General features: G+C 45.3%; 1 protein-coding gene across 1 annotated transcript; it reads right to left on the bottom strand.

The window, feature by feature from the left end:
• Positions 1-4,753: 4,753 nt before the first annotated feature.
• Positions 4,754-6,982, bottom strand: LOC123404716 (AT-hook motif nuclear-localized protein 25-like). The gene is made up of 2 exons (XM_045098663.1): positions 6,549-6,982; positions 4,754-6,308 (listed from the first exon to the last, which is right to left on the bottom strand). Exon 2 carries the CDS (start codon positions 6,219-6,221, stop codon positions 5,226-5,228), a length of 996 nt encoding a protein of 331 aa, XP_044954598.1. The 5' UTR covers positions 6,222-6,308; positions 6,549-6,982; the 3' UTR covers positions 4,754-5,225.
• Positions 6,983-20,130: the final 13,148 nt, after the last annotated feature.

Below are 20,130 nucleotides of genomic sequence, written 5' to 3'. Positions count from 1 at the left end.
GAGACGTACTTCCCATCAAAGGGAAGGAACTTCATAAACACATCCTCGTCTTCATCGGTTCCACTTGGGGTTACTTCTTGCCTTTACTTATATTAGTTACTTGCTTGTTATTATTGTTGCTAGCATCTTATAGGTTGCTCACTTAGTTGTATATCTAGACAACCTATTTGTTGCTAAACTCAATTTTTTAAAGAAAAGCTTAAAATTGTTAGTTGCCTATTCACCTCCACCCCCTAGTCAACCATATCAATACTTTAACGGAGACCTTGGGGGAGGTGATGACATGTTGTGTGATCATGCACAAAATGATCGTCGAGGATGAGGGTGATGATGTTTCCACGGCTCTGGAATTTAAGAACATGGATGATCAGATCCAACTTTCGGAACATAATCCATCCACATTTGAAGAGTTTATTCAAATGCATCAACAAATTCGGCATCGCCAAGCTCATGAGCAGTTGAAGGAAGATTGGATTGAGGATTAGTGGACGTTGAAAGGGGACAAGAGTGTTGGGGTGTAATATTTTAACTTTTTTAATTTTTACAGTATGTATGGATGATTCGTGCTATTTTCTATCCAAATTTTAATGAATATCGTCTGATTTACATAAATTTTGTCTCGTTTGCTAAAATGAGGGATGAAATGTATGCGCCTACGGTTGAATGACATCCTCTTGCATCCTTGTCTACGGACTGATGCCCCTGTCCTCGAACAGATACGGGAGTAAAGTTACACGTCCGCCTTGGAGCCCCGAGTGCTAGTTGACGTTGCTTCCTGCCTTGCGATCATGTTTGCTTTCCTCTCACCTCATGCAGGAAACGTTAATTGCTATACCCAAACGAAAGCAGTGATTGAGTGCCTAAGGTGCAGATGCACCTGATTGTGAACTGTAAAATTATTTAATCTCAAATTTATTGGCCTCCAAGATGCTTGAATGTGTGATGTGCGTGGAAAAAATCATGATGTCTGGACATTCCTTGCGGTCGTAGAAAAAAGGATAAAAAATTGGTTGTGCAAAAACTTTGAAAAAATTACAATGTATGGGCTTGATTTTGTATTCTTTTTTTCCCTAGATATTCTTGAATGTTCAAACAAAACAAAAATTTGCACACTCTTTGCGCGCTTGATCATCTTCGATGCCAAAAAAATCCAGAGTTTTTTTAATCAATTTACTATATTTTTGAATTTATTGTTGATCGGGCATAGATGAGCCCAGGCTCGTACATGAATTATCGTTCCCGAACCCATAACTCAACTGTCGAAAACCCATTGTGTGAAGAGAATTGCCTTTGGTTCTTGAGTGCATATATACCCTATATTAGATTATTTTAATATTTTTGGAGAAGTCAAAAAATCTAGAACTATTTTTGGAACAAACTTGACTTTCTTTTGCACAAGTATATAATTTTTTCTTGACTTAAGGGCCAAAAAACATAAATTTCATTGCTATATACTCCCTTAGTGATCTAAATGCTCTTATATTTCTTTATGGAGGAAGTACAAGTTATTTTCACACCTATTTGGCCTTCATTTTTTTCTTTTTTTACGGAAGTCAACGGGTATTTTTTTTCCTTCATCATTATTTTATCAATACAATAGAAAGTCAAATTTATTTTTATAAACCAGTTTTATTCTTATTTTTTTATAATTACTAATTTATTTTGCATATTGGGTGTATATACACCAAGGAACCATCTATATGTGTTATATGAGACTTATTTATGAAGGTTTTAGGTGACATAGCACCACTGTTGAGCTTGTAGCCAACTTCTCTATTTGCCTTGCCCATATGTTGGTGGGGGTACTTATTCTGTTAAACCATGTTACATACCATCCTAGGTGGAGTATTTCTTTCAAACCATGCTATTTTGTTGTTGTTGAAACTTTTAGTTGTGTTGTATTTTTGCATCTTCTTATGTAGGGGTCGGATTAGTAATCATTGCAGTTGTGTCGTATTGATGCAATGTGTTTGAGTCCATAAAATTCTCTATAAAAAAGTAATCAACGTCGGTAACTATGTTATGATTGAAAGGGAATTGACTTTGTTTACACATTGCTTGCTTAGGTAAGGTGGATAAGAGTAAAAAGGAACCACCTGAGCAACACAACTAGTAGTAGAGTCAGTTGTTACATACAACATCATTAATATTTCACCCACCCCATCCTCTATACTTAAATAGCTACAACCCACTATCTATTTTTTTAGCCATGTAACCATGACACATAAGCAAGTATGCATGCAAGGCATAAATAACATCTTTTGCATTACTCTAGCATGCAATGGAGCCACATCATCAATTCATGCATATTAGCCATAAGTAAATCTTTGCATTAGAGTTCATCCTCCATATTCTATTAGAAATTACATTTTAACTTTAATTTCGCTCTCTTTTTATACGCTTTGCATTTTATTGATTTTAAGCTTACATTCACTTTTCATTACTTTTAGATTTCTTTATAACAACTACTTATCCAATTTTAGCAATGTTTCCGCAGCAATACGCGGGTCATCATCTAGTTCTCTAAAAAGGGAGTTAGAGCATGTCCTGCTTCTAGCTATAAATCTAGAACATACCTCTCCTCTATAGTCGTGTACTTTTCGCCTTATTATGCTTGCTCTATGTAGTTTTTGCTCTCCGACCGATTGACCAACATGGCTTGGTTTGAACAATTAGAAGTAATGGACTTATGACAACAAATAATATTGATAAATATTGTAAACATGACTTTGATTATGATTACAAGTAGGCTCAGTCAATCACATTTCATGCATGGTGTTTTTTTTAAGTAAATGAGTTTTTGTGATTTTTGTTTTTGGAGAGGGTCTGGTTGAAAGTGGACCTTTATGTGTACGAAATTCTCTAGTGGTTTGGGATATATTCGGTTTTGAAGAACTTTTTTAGAGGGAGGCTAAACTTTCATGGTAGGATATATAAAGAATTTATGTTAAGTGCTGATTCTTACCGAGAAGAAAAATATATACAAATGGCTTTTAACTACAATATTGCGCCCCCTTTGTAAATTCCGTATATATCATGGTGAAGGGCAAAAAGATGGATCACTTAACTAGGAAATAAGTGTGTATTTGTGATGATAAATAATTGGTGGATCATTTATCTGTTCATAGTGCAGTGGCGAAACATGCCATGTGTGGATCAGTTGCTTCTTCTCTACGAAGTGGCAAAATGTGTTTGGTGGAAGATGAGTACATACGTTGACATTTCATGTTTAACTTTTCTTCTTGGCCTATATACCACAACAACAAATATAGTTCCCACGTTTCAGTAAGCAGTTCCGTTCTCACGCTAACGAACAGAAAGATTGGACACGGTTTGAACATGGACGACAGCACGTAGCCCCAAGTACTGTCGTGCATTATTCAGATGTATATACTGTGTGACCTGATCAGATTTTTTTCCCCATGTGTGCATCATAGCTCCGGCACCCACCTAGCTAGCGGGAAAATGAAACCGATAATCCGTTTCCAGACCAAATCATTCCAGCGGTACAAGACAGCTTCAAAGTAAAATAGTTTCACAAAAGGTGATGAGAAGTAGAAAGTTCTCTCAAGTAGTAAAAAAGGTACTAAAACACCCAGCACACTTTCTTTTTTAACAAACCCAGCACACTTAGTGCCAGCCTTTTTTTCCCCTCTGCTCCGTGCATATAGTACTACACCCAAAACCCAAGATTTGATTTATTTCTTGTTTACACGATCTCACGGCTCAAGTGGAAATCGCACCAGCACCTCGATCGTTTTGAACGCAGTGCACTGTGCCAGACAAGTGGCCATGCATGATACCATGAGAGAGGGAGAGAAAGAGAGAGGGGGGCTGATGCTTGACTTGACCAAAGAAAGGAAGAAGGCAGGTGAACAGGCGATGGATGGCTTGGCATCTGCAGCGTCTTCAAGGGCAAAAGTTGCAAAAGCTCTGAGCAAGTTCCAAAGCCGAGGGGAGATAGAGAACGCCCTTCCCAGAAATTATGCAAAAGCGAAAGCTTCCTCCTCTTTTTTTCCATTTAAGGGTCTGTCTGGGGCTGGAGCCCCTGTTCCAGAAATTCTACTTGGGAGGATCCAGTACAAAAGCAGAAGGTGAGAATCTCGTCTCGCGCCCAGTGTGAATTTCGGGCTTGGCATCTTCTGGCCCAGTTTACCTTCTCTACTGCAGATTTAATAAATGATCGATACAGTAGCATCACTGCCACTGCCACATCTGTGCTTTGCACTTTGCTACCTACACAATGCATAGCCTCCTGTGGCTCTACATATAATCACACACTCATAATTGAAGGCGATCAGAGGCCAAATTGACTGAGCACTGGAGTGTCAGCTGCTCAGCTGAGCCCCCAGAAGCCATTGAAGACTGCATGCAGGTGAAACAAATAGAGAGGGACAGAAGGCTTTTGGCCTGAGCTAGGGAGGGAGTGTATGCAACTAAGTAGTAGGAGTACTGTATGCACCAAAAACTGAGTGCTACCACCACCATCATGTGGCTCCTCATAGGAAGAAGAGCTTAATTCATGGACCGAGACAGCCTAAGCTGCACAAATGTAAAGCACAGTGCTCCAAACACATGCACGCTTTTAGACCAAGCTAGGGCTTGCAAATTTTGACCAGCACGAGGACACCAACGATTCAAAGAATTGACCGTAGATGTGCAATTTACTCTGGAATGCATGTGCAACTCTGGAAGCCACCATGCATGCATGCATGAATGAAGTTTGCCATGGAAAGGAAAGGGAAGCAAAAGATTCAAGGAACATCATTCTACAGCAAGATACATCCAGATCACAGAATAGAGCATTACAAACGGAAACGAAGAGGAAAGAAAAGAAAAACACTCGATGTTGCGAGAAAAACAAAACACTGGATCTCACTGACCTTTTAACTTATTGCGAATTTGATCTTGGACCGACTGTTTCTTGTCCCTTGAATATAATCAGTTTCCTTGCTCCCTGAACATAATATACCTCTCATGACCACTAATAGATCCTCCTCCTGTATACCCAATCTTTGCAACGCATGCATGCGCGACGCATACGTGTGAATAGCACCAAGATCACAAGGCCAGTCCAATGAACAATCCAGCAATGCATGTAGTAAACAAGCACTCCATCTGTACTGGACATCAATAGCTTCTCCGCCATTTTCAAACTTGTGTGATGTCTTCGTCATGTGGAGTGTAGAACTGCGGGTTGCACTGCCTAAACGTGGATCAGAGGTTCAGAACGGTGGCCTGACTCCGCCACCGCCGCCGCCCCAGGCTCCAAAGGTGTCTCCGGGGAGCTGGTAGTTCCCCACATTCCCGCCGGCAAGGTTGTAGAGCGACATGCCCCCAGCATCGCCTCCGGTCACGCCGGAGGACTGTGATGCCGCTGGTTGCTGCCCTGGTGGCCCACCTGACTGTGCCACTTGATCTTGCGCTTCTGCTCCAGCAGCGGCGGCCGCCACCTCCTCTTCCTCCCCCTCCAGCGGGAGCCGCTCGTAGACGGCATTCGAGAACGACGCGGCCATCAGGACGACGGGCCCCGCGGCGACCAGAGTTCCCACCACGCTCCCGCCGATCACCTGGCCCTGCCCGCCGGAGAGGAACACGGTGAGACCACTGGCGCCAGGGGGCGCAGGCGGTGGCAGCACCGTGCCGGTGAGGGAGAGGATCTCGAATCGACCCCGCAGCGTGGCCACCACGCTGCCCGGGGGCGACGCGCCAGGCTGCCGGAGCGCAACGTTGACGACGGCGCCGCCGCCGCTCAGCACGCAGACGCCACGGCCGCGGCGGCGCGCGTACTCGGCAACGCAGTCGACGATATCGGCCCCCGCGGAGACCTCGAGGACGTGCGAGTGCAGCGCGTTGGGGCTGTCGCGCGTCACGATGATGGGAGGCTTGGGCTTGTTCTTGGACCCCGCGGGTCGGCCGCGCGGACGGCGTGTGGGCCCGCCGGAGCCGCCGCTGCCGCCTCCTCCGCTGCCACCGTCGACGGGGACCATGGCAGACGACGACGGCTGGTCAGCGCCAGCGCCGCTGCCGCTCCCGCCGGCGTCCTGGTCGCCCACAGGGTTCTTGTCCGGCGACGACATCTTGGAGTGCTCCATCTTGACATGGGAGTTGGGCGAGAGCGGCGAGGGCTGCTGCTGCTGCTGCTGCGGGCGGAGCAGGTGGTGGAAATAGCGGGAGCTGCCGGCGCCCGGGCTGCCCCCGCCAGGGTCCATCCCGGCCATGGCCGCTTCATCTGGCCGCTCCCACCACTTGCCGGCCGCCAGCTTTGCCGTCGATCGGTCGCCCTCCACACCTTTTCTTCAGCGCCACTACACCGATTTTCCACAGCAGGTCAATTAGTTCGCATGCTGCAGTGCAGCACAGCTATACGAAAGGAGAAGCGACGCGAAATGGAAGATCTTATATATATCCATGGGGGAGCTTTTCTTTTCTTCCTATCCTGGCGGCCGGCGTCGTCAACTTGACGACTTGCCTACGCTCTACAGCTCTAGCAAATGATGCACCTCTAGCTAGCTAGTAAAGCAAGCTCGCGAGCTCATGTTCCTTACCTCCAGCACAAGCTTCCCCGCGACGACGGCGGCGCTTTGCGGCAGAGACGCGCCTCCCCCTGCACCAACAGCGACGACGCCGCGTGCTTTCCCCGTGAGCTAGCGCGCAGCCAGCTGCAAGACGGATCGGTCGAGGCCTCCACGCGTAAGAGGTGGCGCGGGGTAGAGATCGAAGAGGCCGGACGTGGCGGCGTAGGAGCTAGGGAGCGGCGAATTAAAGGCAGGCAGGCGAGCTGGGAGGAAGAAGGGGGGACGGCGAGGGATGGGATGGTGCTGCTGATAAGGCCCGGCCTCTCTCTCTCTTTCGTAGTCTCGCTATCTCATCTATGTACGAGCACGATGGCTCCCGATTCCGAGAAGTCCCACCCCCCACCAACTCCGTTTTTACTCGCTCCAGGTCGGGCCGGGGAAGCGATGGCCCGCGCAATCCCAAAGCGACGGGCGCGCCCCAAGCCCGGCCGTGGACTCGTTTGTCGCGTTAGTTGGACCGGCCGGCCGGGCAGGACACGGGCGCCCGCGCGGGGGACCCTAGGGCAGGATGGCTAGGGTAGAGCCACAACGGCACGAGGCCAGGCCGAGCGCGCGCGCCCGCGGACACGTACCGCGCGTACGTGCCGCGCTCCGCTGCCACCCTAGCGCACGCGCTACCTCCAGACCGCAGAGTCTGGTGGACAGTAGGCAGACAAGGCTAAATGAAGGCGTGAACTAGAATAGGGGCGTGTCTAAATTAAGGGCGTTTTACTGTGCTGGAGTACGTACGCATAGGACAACCGGCCTCGTACGAGTCCACATATGCTTGGGTTAATTAACCTAACCAGTAACCTCGCCATGCATGCTGTCATGATCATCACTCGACCGATTTAAAATGTTCTGGTTGGATTTTTTAGGAATTTTTTGTTTTTGTCATTCAGATTTTGCCAATTTTTCTTATGCCACTTCAGAATTTAATATTTTACTTTCGTTACTCTTAGTTTTTAATAATTATCAGAATTACCATTTTATTGTAAAAATAAAAATTTCAAAGTGGTAATTGTGATAATTGTCAAAAGTTAAGAATGACAAAAGTGAACTAAAATTAGTTTGATTTTTCCATTAAATGGCAATTGTGACCATTGTCAAAAGTTAAGAGTAACAAAAGTGAGATGTCAAAATCTAGAGTGGCATAAAAAAATTGATAAAATCTAAAATGGCAAAAACAAAATTTTCCATTAACCCCGTCATTACAAAGCAATACATGAATAAATTAATGAGTCTCCGGGCATCATCTTCATAACATCTATCACTATACCTATCAACTTAACGAGGAGTGTGCAGTCGAGATCTCACATCAAAACCCAACATCTAGAACCGGAGGCTTCAACTAAGCCGCAGTCGTTGGTTCTCGAGCACACACTGGTCCATCGCATTCCCAGCGGGCATCACATGTGCGCTCTACAGAGGATGTCATCACCGTCTTCCGCCGATCCATGTTTGAAGCTGGTCGAGGCATCGATCTTGTCAGGCCCGGCGTCGATGCCATCACGACACCACACAACATCACCTGCCTACGCGCGTCCATCATCACGCAACTGTCATCGAGACCCTGCAGTGTCACGCCATCGAGATACCATGTCGCCGATGCGTCACAACTATACACCGCTGATACTGTCCACTGATCCGTCAAGCCAATGCACACCTCTAAAAATGATGCCCCCAAGGGAAAGAACACAAGAGCGTCGCCGTCATCCGATCAACTGATATAGGGTTTCCCCTGATGTAGCAGATAGATGTATGTATCTTCTCCACGGTGATGCCTCCAAGAAAGGGACGCCAAAGAAGAGCGTCACCATCACCGGCCTTGGCAACTAGCCTAGAGCAAGGTTTTCATCGAGATCTGCTCGACAAACCTCCATCCAGCATCATGTGCATGAACCACCACTAATCTTCGCAGTCACTCAACAAGCTGGCCGCATCGACTATGTCAGATCTGACTGGAGGACAAATCACACATGCAGCCGACCCGTCCACTAGGCCCTCCATGCCGCCACCACCGATCAGAGGTTAGATGACCCACCGCTACATAATCGTCCACAGGCGCCGACTACAACAATTGTCGCATCTGAAGAAGGGCCAGCCACCATACCGGCAAGACCCGAATGGTCGGGCCTTCTCGCGTCAAGGAGCCTCACACCACACCCATGCCCCACTAGAGATGGAGACCCATGCCACCGTCGTCGGCCCTCAGACTTAGCCCGGCAACGTCCCTGGGAAGCGACAATGGAAGGGAGGAAGGAGGTGGCACCACCCGAGTCACCCGAGCGGGGGCGGCGCGGGGGTCGGGATGGGATGAAGAGCGGATGCTGGGAGGATTCCGGATTTGCTCTATGTTGTGAAGGAGGTGGTCGGAGAAGGGAGATCGAGCAGCGACGGCGGTGCCTCCCACCGCGAGAGGGGCTCGGATGCGTGTTGTGGGTGGAATCTGGAGACTAATTGGAAGATGGATGCTACCTTTAGGGCATCTCCAACGGCAACCCTCAAATTTCCTCTCGCATCCATCCGCAGACATGAAGGGAAGTGGTAGTCCGCAGACATGGATGCGGGAGGCCACCATCCAACGTTGTCCACATATATTTCAAACACTTTGTGAACCAATCACAGAAAATTCATGCAAACACGAACGTTTCATACAAATCGGACGACATTCATGCAAACAAGGCGGATTTTCATTAGATTTCGGACATTTAGAAGAAAAAAACACGTTTCAATCGGACCCTAAACCTATCCTACAACGACGGCTGACGTCCAAACCCTTGTAGTCCTACATCCACTATCTCCATGAGAATCGCCGATAAGACTGATAAAGTGACGACGCGGTCTCCGGCAAGGAAAAGTAGAAAACAGAAGACGGACATGGCCACATGGGACACCAGGCCATGGGGCCCCCATGCCCGACTCATCCTCATAGGAGTATGGGCCTTGTCTGTTACCGATGGACGTGAGGCCCACGATGGAGATGGTGCACCAGTGATGTGGTCGTCGAACCGGCCCGCCCGATAGTTCGTCGATGGGGCATAGAACGCTCAGCTAGCGTTTTTCTCGTACACGATCTCCTGCAGCTGCGACTCCGCAGCGGCCGCTTCCTGACGAGCAGCGGCTTCAGCAAGGAGGGCGTCGTAGAGCGCATGCTACTCCATCACAAAGTTGCGGTTCGCCACGGCCTCCTCGCTCGTGCACTCACCGTCGATCTGCCCCCCCCCCAGCCGATGTTGCTTCAGCGCCCGCTCGAACATCGACATAGGCGTCGGCACAGGCTGCACCTTTGCAATGGAGGTGTTGTACTACGTGTGCGCCTGCTCCATGGTGAAGCCGGCGTTCACAGGAGCGGGCGCCGGTACTATGTCATCGAAGCTTGTCTTCATCATGGTATCGTCCTCGTTGTCGGAGACATCGGGCAAGTTGGACGGCAAGCCTGCCTCGATCCACCTAGCACGACAGTTCTACTAGGTGGCGGCAAGGGCGGCCACCTCGTGCTTCATCCCCAAGAAAATGCTTTCCCCAGAGCTTTGCACCGTGCAGTCATGGCGGGTGCGGTGCAAGGCGGGAGGATGAGTAGCGGCTTATGTTGTGACGTGGAGTTAGCGAGGTGTGGCCGTTTTTAAATAGCAGATTCCGGTGAGGCCACGCGTCAATGCGCGACACTCGAGTGGGTTTCCTCAACCGACGAGTCTGCTTAATGACGGCATACATACGTACATGATAGATATTTGCCCCGTCCGATCCATTATCGTGTCGCCGTCATTGAACAAACACGGACACCAAGGATGCATCACGGGTGCGCCCTTCAATGGCGAAACCAGTAAGAGGTCACGTCGGCTCAGAGTCGGCTTCAATGTGGAGCGGCACGCTCTACATCAGCACAGAATGTGGGCAGCTGTCGCCGGACAAGATCGCATGCGGGCGAAGGAGGATGAGGCTTATGTGGGTGAGGGTGATCAGAAGTGGGCCTGGGTGCTGTCCGGAAGCGTGCAAAGCTCATCACGTTCATTTCTAATTTAAGGGAGAAAATGCATCTAGACCGTTGTGCAAACTGATAAAGACACGCGTTGAATGATTCTGAAATATGTCCTCGCACCGGCCGTCTTGGCTAACCCTAGTCGTCGCCCCAAAAAAAGGCTAGGGCTCCACCATCTCCCGGCAGGGTCATCGCTGGTCTGCTCCATCTCCAGTGGCCTTAGGGCCATCGAGGCGGAGTGGATCTCAGCCCTTGCTGGTGAGAGGGCTCCGTTTTTAGATCTTTCTTCAAATTTTGTTAGGGTTTATGTTCTGCTCAGGAAGACGAGACGGTGGCGGCTCCCTGAAGAAGGAATAAAGGTCTCCCCGCCCAGCCCCCGTTCCGGTGATGCGCCTAGAATCGTTGGTGGGCGTGTTGAGGTGTACCTCCATGTAACGTCGAAGATGCGGTCCTATCCTTATTTTGGCGTGAGGGCCTCGACAGGGATAGAAACACATCTCGTCGTTTCGCAAAACTGGATATCGTTGCAAGTACAGGTACTGAAAAGATGAGTATATGGAATTGGCTTACACTCGCCACAAGCTACATCAGAGTCACATCAGTACAAATCATACAATCATCATGAAAAAGAGCAGGGTCCGTCTATGGACGAAAACAAACGATAAAAGAACGACGTCCATCCTTCCTATCCGAGGCTACCGGCGTGGAACCCATACTAGATCGATTAAGAAGAAGAAGAAACTGCCAATGAACAATCAACGCGCTCGCGTCAAGTAACCCTTTACATGTACGTGCAACTGGTGTTGTAGTAATCTGTGAGCCAGAGGGGACTCAGCAATCTCATTTCCACAGGTATCAAGACTAGCAAAGCTTAATGGGTGAGGTATGGTTAAGTGGTGAGGCAGCAGCAAGCGACTAAGCATTTATGTAAGGTGGCTAACTTACGAGTACAAGAATAAAGAGGGGGTGATCTACGCATAGCGGACGTGAACTAATGATGATCAAATGAATGATCCTAAACACCTACTTACATCAGACATAACTCCACCATGTCCTCGATCGGAGAAGGAGCTCACGAAAGAGACAGTCACGGTTACGCACTCAGTTGGCATATTTTAATTAAGCTTACTTCAAGTTATCTAGAACCATATGTTAAACAAAGTTTCCACGTTGACACATAACCGCGGGCACGGCTTTCCGAAAGATTTAACCGTGCAGGGGTGCTCCAACTAGTCCATCACAAACTACCACACGCTGCGACCGAATGACCTCGATAAGGGAAAACCCGTGATCTCCTCGGGTTCCTATTGGAAAACCTCAACCTCGAGATAACCCAAAGCATCCTCGGAATCCCTCGCACAAGATGCTCGAGAAAGGTAAAACAAGTCCAGCAAGGCCGCCCGGCATGTCGACGATCCCGATATGAGCCGTGTATCTCGTTCTTAGGACACGACGAATGAGCACTACGTACGGTGGCCGCATAGACATCCCCCGAGTTGCCTCAGGTGGCCCCGCAAGTGGATCTGCTTTGGAACAGCATCATCAGCACTGGCCCTCCCTGTATTATGTTGAATTACTCCTCGGGTTCATGACGCCCTATGTTTTTCAGTATTAACAGAATTATTATGTTGGGCAAATATAGTACCTATGTTGGGCCTTGCGAGACGAGCTTTATCCCAAAATGATAATCTAGGGGGTCCCCGTAACGACCTCAAGGATGTTAGGAGCACTCATTTATGAAACATAACACCGGTAGCCAAAACTAACGGCGGCAAAGGTGGAACAAAACACCAGGCTAGAAAGGCCAAGCCTTCCACCTTTTACCGAGTATATAAGTGCATTAAATTAATTAGCAATGATATGGTGACATAACAAGGAACCTATGTTATCACATGGAAGCAACTGCACCTGCAACTAGCAACGTTATCCAATGGTTAAGAAAGCGGCAACATAGCCAATCAGTGGTTTGCTAGGTTGTAGAAAGGTTGAAGGTTTTCATGGCAATGTTGGGAGGCTGATATTTAACAGGTGGTAGGCAGTGAGATATAACGATAGAAACAAAACAACTAGCATGACAATGATAGTAATGGTATCTAGGGAAATGATTATCTTGCCTGAGATCCCGCTTGGAACAAGAACGATTCCGTGCAGCAGACAAACTGACGTAGTCGAACGGGTCCTCACATTCTGACATGCTTGCGGAACTCTATCGAGACGGAGCAAACCAGAAACAAGCATCAACATAGATATTCACCACGGCACATGCACGACATGATGCAATTCACATATGATGCATGATCAGTTTGAATATATGCAAGACATGGCATGGCAATTCACACGTCAAACGCTACACATTAAGTGAAACTCAATATGCAACTCGTTGCATATTGATGAAACTCCATGTTTAATTATTTAGTTCACTTCCGTTTATTTCCTCGGCAATATTAAATGTTGTTAAACATGGCAAGGGGTGAAGCACAAATTAAACTACCTATCTAGACATTTTAAATGAGGCCGGAAACGACATATAGCGTCACCAAAATGACCCCATGCGTTAAATTCTAATTCTGACCAGATTTATCCTAATCACATTTTATGTTTGTTAAACAGAAAAACAACATGGTTCACGTGAAATTACACGTCGTTTTGGTCCATTTACATATATGGCTCATCTCCAACGGAGCTACGGTTAAATAACTACGACCTAAATCGTTTTTAGCACGTCGACATGCAAACCGATGCAAACAGCATGTTTAACTATTTTTATCATGCACGAAAGTTGGAAATTATTAATCTACGTGAAATTCTACACGTTTTACATATATAACTCTCTCCGATCCGACGCACGGATTTGAAACTACGGCCGTTTTACAAATATGCATTTTTTTCTGAAAATGAATTAAATCGAAGGACCTAAAAAATTCTAAACGGGTCGAAATGCATATGGGCCAAAATAGTGCATGGGCGCAGGATACCTAAATAGTGCACGGACCAAAAACAAATTAGAGGGGCTTGGGGAGGCTCACCTCGTGGGCTTTAGGTTGGCATGCCGCGGGAGATGGGCCGGCTACGAGATGGGCCGAGGGAGGCCGGTCGGCTGGGCCGAGGGCAAGGCCAAAGCAGGGCGCTGGGCCGACTTGTCGTCTTGGTTGGGCCGCAGCCCACCTGGCAGGTCAACGGGGGCCTGGATTGGAGCCTCTTCTTCACGCCCCCGCACTGCGAGAGGCATGACGGCGGTGGCAACGGAGCTACTCCGGCGAGGGTGAGGCTGTCTGGCCATCGTGGCTGCCGAGAATGGCACGGGCGAACGGATTTGGGGGTTGGGAGCCCAAATCTGGCCGGCGGCGAGCTACGTCGACGACGGGGCGAGGCAAAGCTTCAGATCCATGGTGGTGGTTGCAAAAAAACAAAGAGAGAGGTGAGAAGGGAGGAAGGAGAAGGGAAAATGGTAGACTAGGGGGAGGAACATGCGACCTGAGGGTTCACCGGCGTCGGATCTCGCCGAGCTCCGCTGTCCATCCTGCTCCAGCTAGCGGGAGGCGGGGCTACGAGCGCTCGGAGCTCGCGAGGTCGCAGGAGCGAGCGCGGTCGGGGGCGAGCGGCTGCAGAGGCTGCGCGCGGCTGCGGGCTCGTCGGGGCCCGATTCGGCCCGCGGCGGGCCCGAGCAGGGCTGCGTCGGCGGGGAGCATCCTGGGGAACGCGTGGCAGCTGGTACTTCTCGAGCTTGCGTTCGTTTTTCCCTTGAAGAGGAAAGGGTGATGTAACACAGTAGCAGTAAGTATTTCCCTCAGTTTGAGAACCAAGGTATCAATCCAGTAGGAGTATCAAGGCAAGTCACCAATGTACCTGCGCAAAAACAAACAAACTTGCACCCAATGCTATAAAGGGGTTGTCAATCCCTTCACGATTAATTGCAAGGTTAGATCTAAAGGTGGAAAGTGCAACAAAATAAAAGTGTAGAGTTGAAAATATGATGTGAAGTAGACCCGGGGCCATAGTGTTCACTAGAGGCTTCTCTCATGATAGCAAGTATTACGGTGGGTGAACGAATTACTGTCGAGCAATTGATAGAACCGCGCAAAGTCATGATGATATCTAAGGCAATGATCATACATATAGGCATCACGTCCGAGACAAGTAGACCGATACTGTCTGCATCTACTACTATTACTCCACACATCGACCGCTATCCAGCATGCATCTAGTGTATTGAGTTCATAACAAACAAAGTAACGCCTTAAGCAAGATGACATGATGTAGAGGGATAAATTCATGTAATAGATATAAACCCCATCTTTTTACCCTTGATGGCAACAACACGATGCGTGCCTCGCTACCCCTTTTGTCACTAGGTGAGGACACCGCATGGTATGAACCCAAAACCAAGCAATTCTCCCATTGCAAGAATTATAGATCAATTTGGCCAAACAAAACCCACAACTCGAAGAGAATTACAAGGATACGAAATCATGCATATAAGAGATCAGAGGAAACTCAAATAATATTCATAGATAATCTGATCATAAATTCACAACTCATCGGATCTCGACAAACACACCGCAAAAGAAGATTGCATCGGATAGATCTCCATGAAGATGATGGAGAACTTTGTATTGAAGATCCAAGAGAGAGAAGAAGCCATCTAGCTACTAGCTATGGACCGAAAGGTCTGTCGTGAACTACTCACGCATCATCGGAGAGGCAATGGTGTTGATGAAGAAACCCTCCGTGTCCGAATCCCCCTCCGTCAGGGCACGAGAACGGTCCCCAGATGGGACCTTGCGGAGACATAAGCTTGCGGCGGAAGAAAAGTATTTTCGTGGCTCTCTCTAGCAGTTTCAGATTTTTGGAGAATTTATAGGCGGAAAAAGTAAAGCAAAGGAGCCACGGGGGGACCACAAGCGTGCTAGGCGCCCCCCCCCAGGCCGCGCCTAGAGGGCTTGTGACCTCCCCAGGGGTCCTTTGCCTTGGTTCTCAAGTTCCCTGTGTATCTTATGTTACGCAAAAAATCATTTCGAAGATTTTATTCCGTTTGGACTCTGTTTAATATTCTTCTGTGAAAAGGGTCAAAAACACGGAAAAAACAGGAACTGTCACTTGGCACTGAGTTAATAGGTTAGTCCCAAAAAAGATATAAAATGCATACAAAACATCCAAAGTTGACAAGATAATAGCATGGAACCATAAAAAATTATAGATACGTTCGAGACGTATCAAGGATCCCCAAGCTTAACTCATGCTCGTCCTCGAGTAGGGAAGTGATAAAGACTGAATTTTTGATGTGGAATGCTACCTAACATATTTGTCCTTCGTAACTTCTTTCTTGTGGCATGAATGTTCAGATCCGTAAGATTCAAAACAATAGTTTACTATTGACATGAAAACAATAGTACTTCAAGCATACTAGCAAAGTGATCATGAACTTTTGAAATAACAAGGCCAAAGAAAGTTATCCCTACAAAATCATATAGTCTGGCTATGCTCCATCATCCCCACACAATGAATTTAAATCATGCACAACCCCGGTATTGACCTAGTAATTGTTTTCGCACTCTTACTTTCTCAAACTTTTTCAACTCTCATGCAATACATGAGCGTGAGCCATGGATATAGTACTATAGGTGGGATAGAGTGTGGTGGAGGTTGAGAGGCAAAAAGGAGGAGATGGTCACATTGACTCAGCATATCAACGGGCTATGGAGATGCCCATCAATAGATATCAATGTGAATAAGTAGGGATTACCATGCAACGGATGCACTTAGAGCTATAAGTGTGTGAAAGCTCAAAAGGAGAACTAGTGGGTGTGCACCCAACTTGCTTGCTCACGAAGACCTAGGGCAATTTTGAGGAAGCCCATCATTGGAATATACAAGCCAAGTTATATAATGAAAATTCCCACTAGTATATGGGAGTGTCAAAACAAGAGACTCTCATTCATGAAGAACATGGTGCTATTGTGAAGCACAAGTGTGGGAAAAGATAGTAGCATTGTCCCTTCTCTCTTTTTCTCTCTCTCTTTTTTTGGGGCTCTTTGGCCTCTTTTCAAAAAAAATTGGTGCGCATCTTTGGCCTCTTTTTTTTTATTTCCTCACATGGGACAGTGCTCTAATAGTGATGATCATCACACTTTTATTTACTTACAACTCAACACTTAGAGCAATGATGACTCTATAGGAAATGCCTTCGGCAGTGTACCGGCACTACAAGAAATAAGGTCAATTATGACTCCCTATATTGGTCATTGATTCGTCATTGTTGTTATTTATTGACCTTTTTTGACCAAATTTACAAGGTCAACAGTTGGCCGTCAAGAATGAACAAACATGACCTTTCTTAAAATTTGGTCGTAGGTCCCTATTGACCAAAACTTTGGTTTGGTCATTACCCATTTGTGTGAGCCACGTAGGATCTGACGTGGCATTACTAGTGACCAAATGGAATCATCATAAATTTGACAGCCCAATCCACCAATCTAGCCCACATGGGCCTGAATCAATACCTATTTTATTATTGAAAATATCTGATTTGTTCGGGTTGATGCATTATTTTGCAAGAAGCATATCTCATGAGAGGCCCGTTAAAAAATAAATGCAACAGAATAAAAGATTGCAGATAAGCTATATATTTTATTTCAGTAGCACATCACATGAAACATAGTATATCAGCCATCGACTCCTCTACATATCAAGGCTCAAGGCCAACAACTGAACATCAAAATAATTTAACAAGTGCAGAACAAAATAGTTCTACAAGTACAAGTGCACAACAAAAGGACCCAACAAGTGCACAATCGCACATCAACATAGTTCTATAGATTGGATGAGAAACACAAGTTTTAGCTGATCACAGATAATTTCAATGAGAAACGAAGCTTCTTTTGCCATCCTTCTGTCCTCAGCTTCTTCTGAGTTCGAAAAGATAGTTTCAATTGAAGCTGAAATAGTAGAAGTCGGGGCTATATAAAAGCGCCTAGTTAATTTTATAGATCATAATATGCTAACTTGTATGAATAAGAATAACAGAGAAACGAGACTTGGTTCCTTTATAGCTATTCAATATCAGGCATGAAGAGGACGTTAGTTGAAATAATTTTCTATCAGTTCAACATTCCAATAAAATAGGTGTCGAGAAAAGGTTTAAACAGATCTTTTAGTTGTTTGGCAAAGTTGGCCACACTGCATGGACACTACACAGTTTAATACAGTAGCACATAAAAAAGTAACGCATATATACTTGCCATGATATATCTAGCTGAGAGTACCCCATATAGATCCTAGCACTTAGCTAGCTAGCTTGTAAAACTGGCATAACGCAGCAGCATGGAGGCAAGTTTCTTTATATGTGGCAGCTTGATAAAAAGCCTCACAGAATATCTTGATAGAATAACAAAGGTAATCAGCTGGATAGTTTTTATCCATTTTTTAGTTTAAGTGATATAATTCTCTATAGTTAGCTCAAGTAACATGAAGTTTGAACAAAAAAATACCGAGTTAAGCAACCAAAATAAACTATCTGTCAACACAAATAAAAAATGCAAATCACGCAAAAGAAAAGGACTCTATTAGGCTCTGCTTGATGTATTAACATTGAACTCTAGCATATGTTACTGCATCACATGTTACAAATGCTACATAATAATCCATAATTTGTTGTGAACCACATGCAAGATTTAGGATATAACAAGAAGAGATGCATCACACAGCCAGAATAATCCATTAAAAGCTACTTCCCTGTACTTAGTACTGATGTTGCCACAACATGCCTTTTATGTCTGTAAAGCCAGCCCTGTTGAAAAAACCATAACAAAACTGCATTAGTAGCTGCAATACACGACGAGACAACAGGGATACATACATACCAACAGAAATACCACACACGTGCTCATTACAAGACTGAACATTTACACTTAATTTGTTACATTGTGTGGAAAATCTGCTCTGTGCAGGTAGAAGAACAGATCATAGTATGTGAAAAAGTGAACCTTTACACATTGTTTTAACTCAATATATATATGTGGAAACAAAGTGAACATTTACACTCTGTATTGGTGAAAGAACAGATCATGTTCAGTGCTAAAAACTGAAACATGTACACTCTGTTTTAACTGGAAAAAAATAACATTTACTCATATTGAGTGCAAAAACTGAAAGATATGCCCATATTTAGTGGAGAAACTAAATATACTAGCTGTTAACCCGTGCACCTGCACGGGCTAGTTTCATTTTATATAGCTAGTAAACTATACTTGTTTAAAACTTATCTCCACTTGAACATGTCACTTTTAAAATCTGTATTTAAAATAAAGAGATCATAAAAATAATTCCAGACTAAAAACATTAGTTACGTGTGTGCATGGTTTTGAACAATGTTACAACCGGGGGACTTTTGAATAGGTTCTATAGTTCTCATGTTTTTATAATTTCCTCATTTGATGATTAAATGTGATTGGGTGATAATATAATTGTCATAGACTATAGCTTCAAGCAGGCTGTAAGATAATATATTAGGCATTAAATTCTAGAAATAAACTTAGTGGAGTTTATGCACACACATTTTGCAAGCCAGTCACACTAACTTATCCCACATCTATATGGTACACATGAAAGAGTATGCGAAGCACTGCCTTGACACGGTTGTAGATATATACTCTTATCAAACTATATTTAAACAGAAGGGAACATGTATACTTTCAAACACCTTCTTCTCAAAATAATATCTATACTCAGCACTATATTCTATTGTATGATTAAATTCCATTGATGTATTCCCGCAAAAAAATCCATTTATGTAATCAACGAACATATATTAGAGAAGCAAAAGTTGTGGTCTCAAGTTGCAGTGTACATATATATACCTTATATATATATATAAACATAGGTGGCATGCGGTATTCTAATCAACTTTGTTTTACAACTATAAGCAAGTTTTCTAATATTACTTTGTCAGGTGAGATGAGAGTTAGACCACTACATCTTGTTACATAGTCTCCCTATAAGGTGTAAGTTGCAGCTGCTCCCCTTGTCAATTTCTTCACACCCATTAAATCAAGAGGTTACATACTTATTCCTTGGCAGAAAACGGAGCTTCTTTCTTAAACATATGTGGTTGTGATCTGAAAACCTTATTTAGAAGACATAATTCTGGCCCTTTTATTGCACTGACTAATAAAGTAGCAGCTAACGTTTACCTATATTGTTGTATAAAGTAGCAGCTGACATAATTCTGGCCCTTTTATTATAAACTAATGAAACGTACACCTGAAAAAGGCACAAATCATAAAATTAATGATAATATGTAAAACCAACACAAAGGGCTCGTAATCGATGGTAGTTTGGCTTAACCAAGAAGAAACCATCATTGTACTCTTCGATCGGAGAACTTTTACACCTTCTCCACACTACTTATCTAAAATTTTACAACAACTATGTTAAAAATAAAGCATGAGTTCATGTTTAAGTTTTTATTGTTTGAAACACCAAGTTAAAGTACCCTATAATACCTTCCATATTAGCATGTGCTCATATATTTCATTGTGCTAATTATATTGTACTTTCTAAACTACTTAGGATATTAAAAATGAATAATTATAA

The sequence above is a fragment of the Hordeum vulgare genome, chromosome 6H (assembly GCF_904849725.1).
Source record: "Hordeum vulgare subsp. vulgare chromosome 6H, MorexV3_pseudomolecules_assembly, whole genome shotgun sequence".
Taxonomy (NCBI): domain Eukaryota; kingdom Viridiplantae; phylum Streptophyta; class Magnoliopsida; order Poales; family Poaceae; genus Hordeum; species Hordeum vulgare.
The sequence above is the reverse complement of the archived record's forward strand: the minus strand, read 5'-3'. Positions and strand labels throughout refer to the sequence as shown.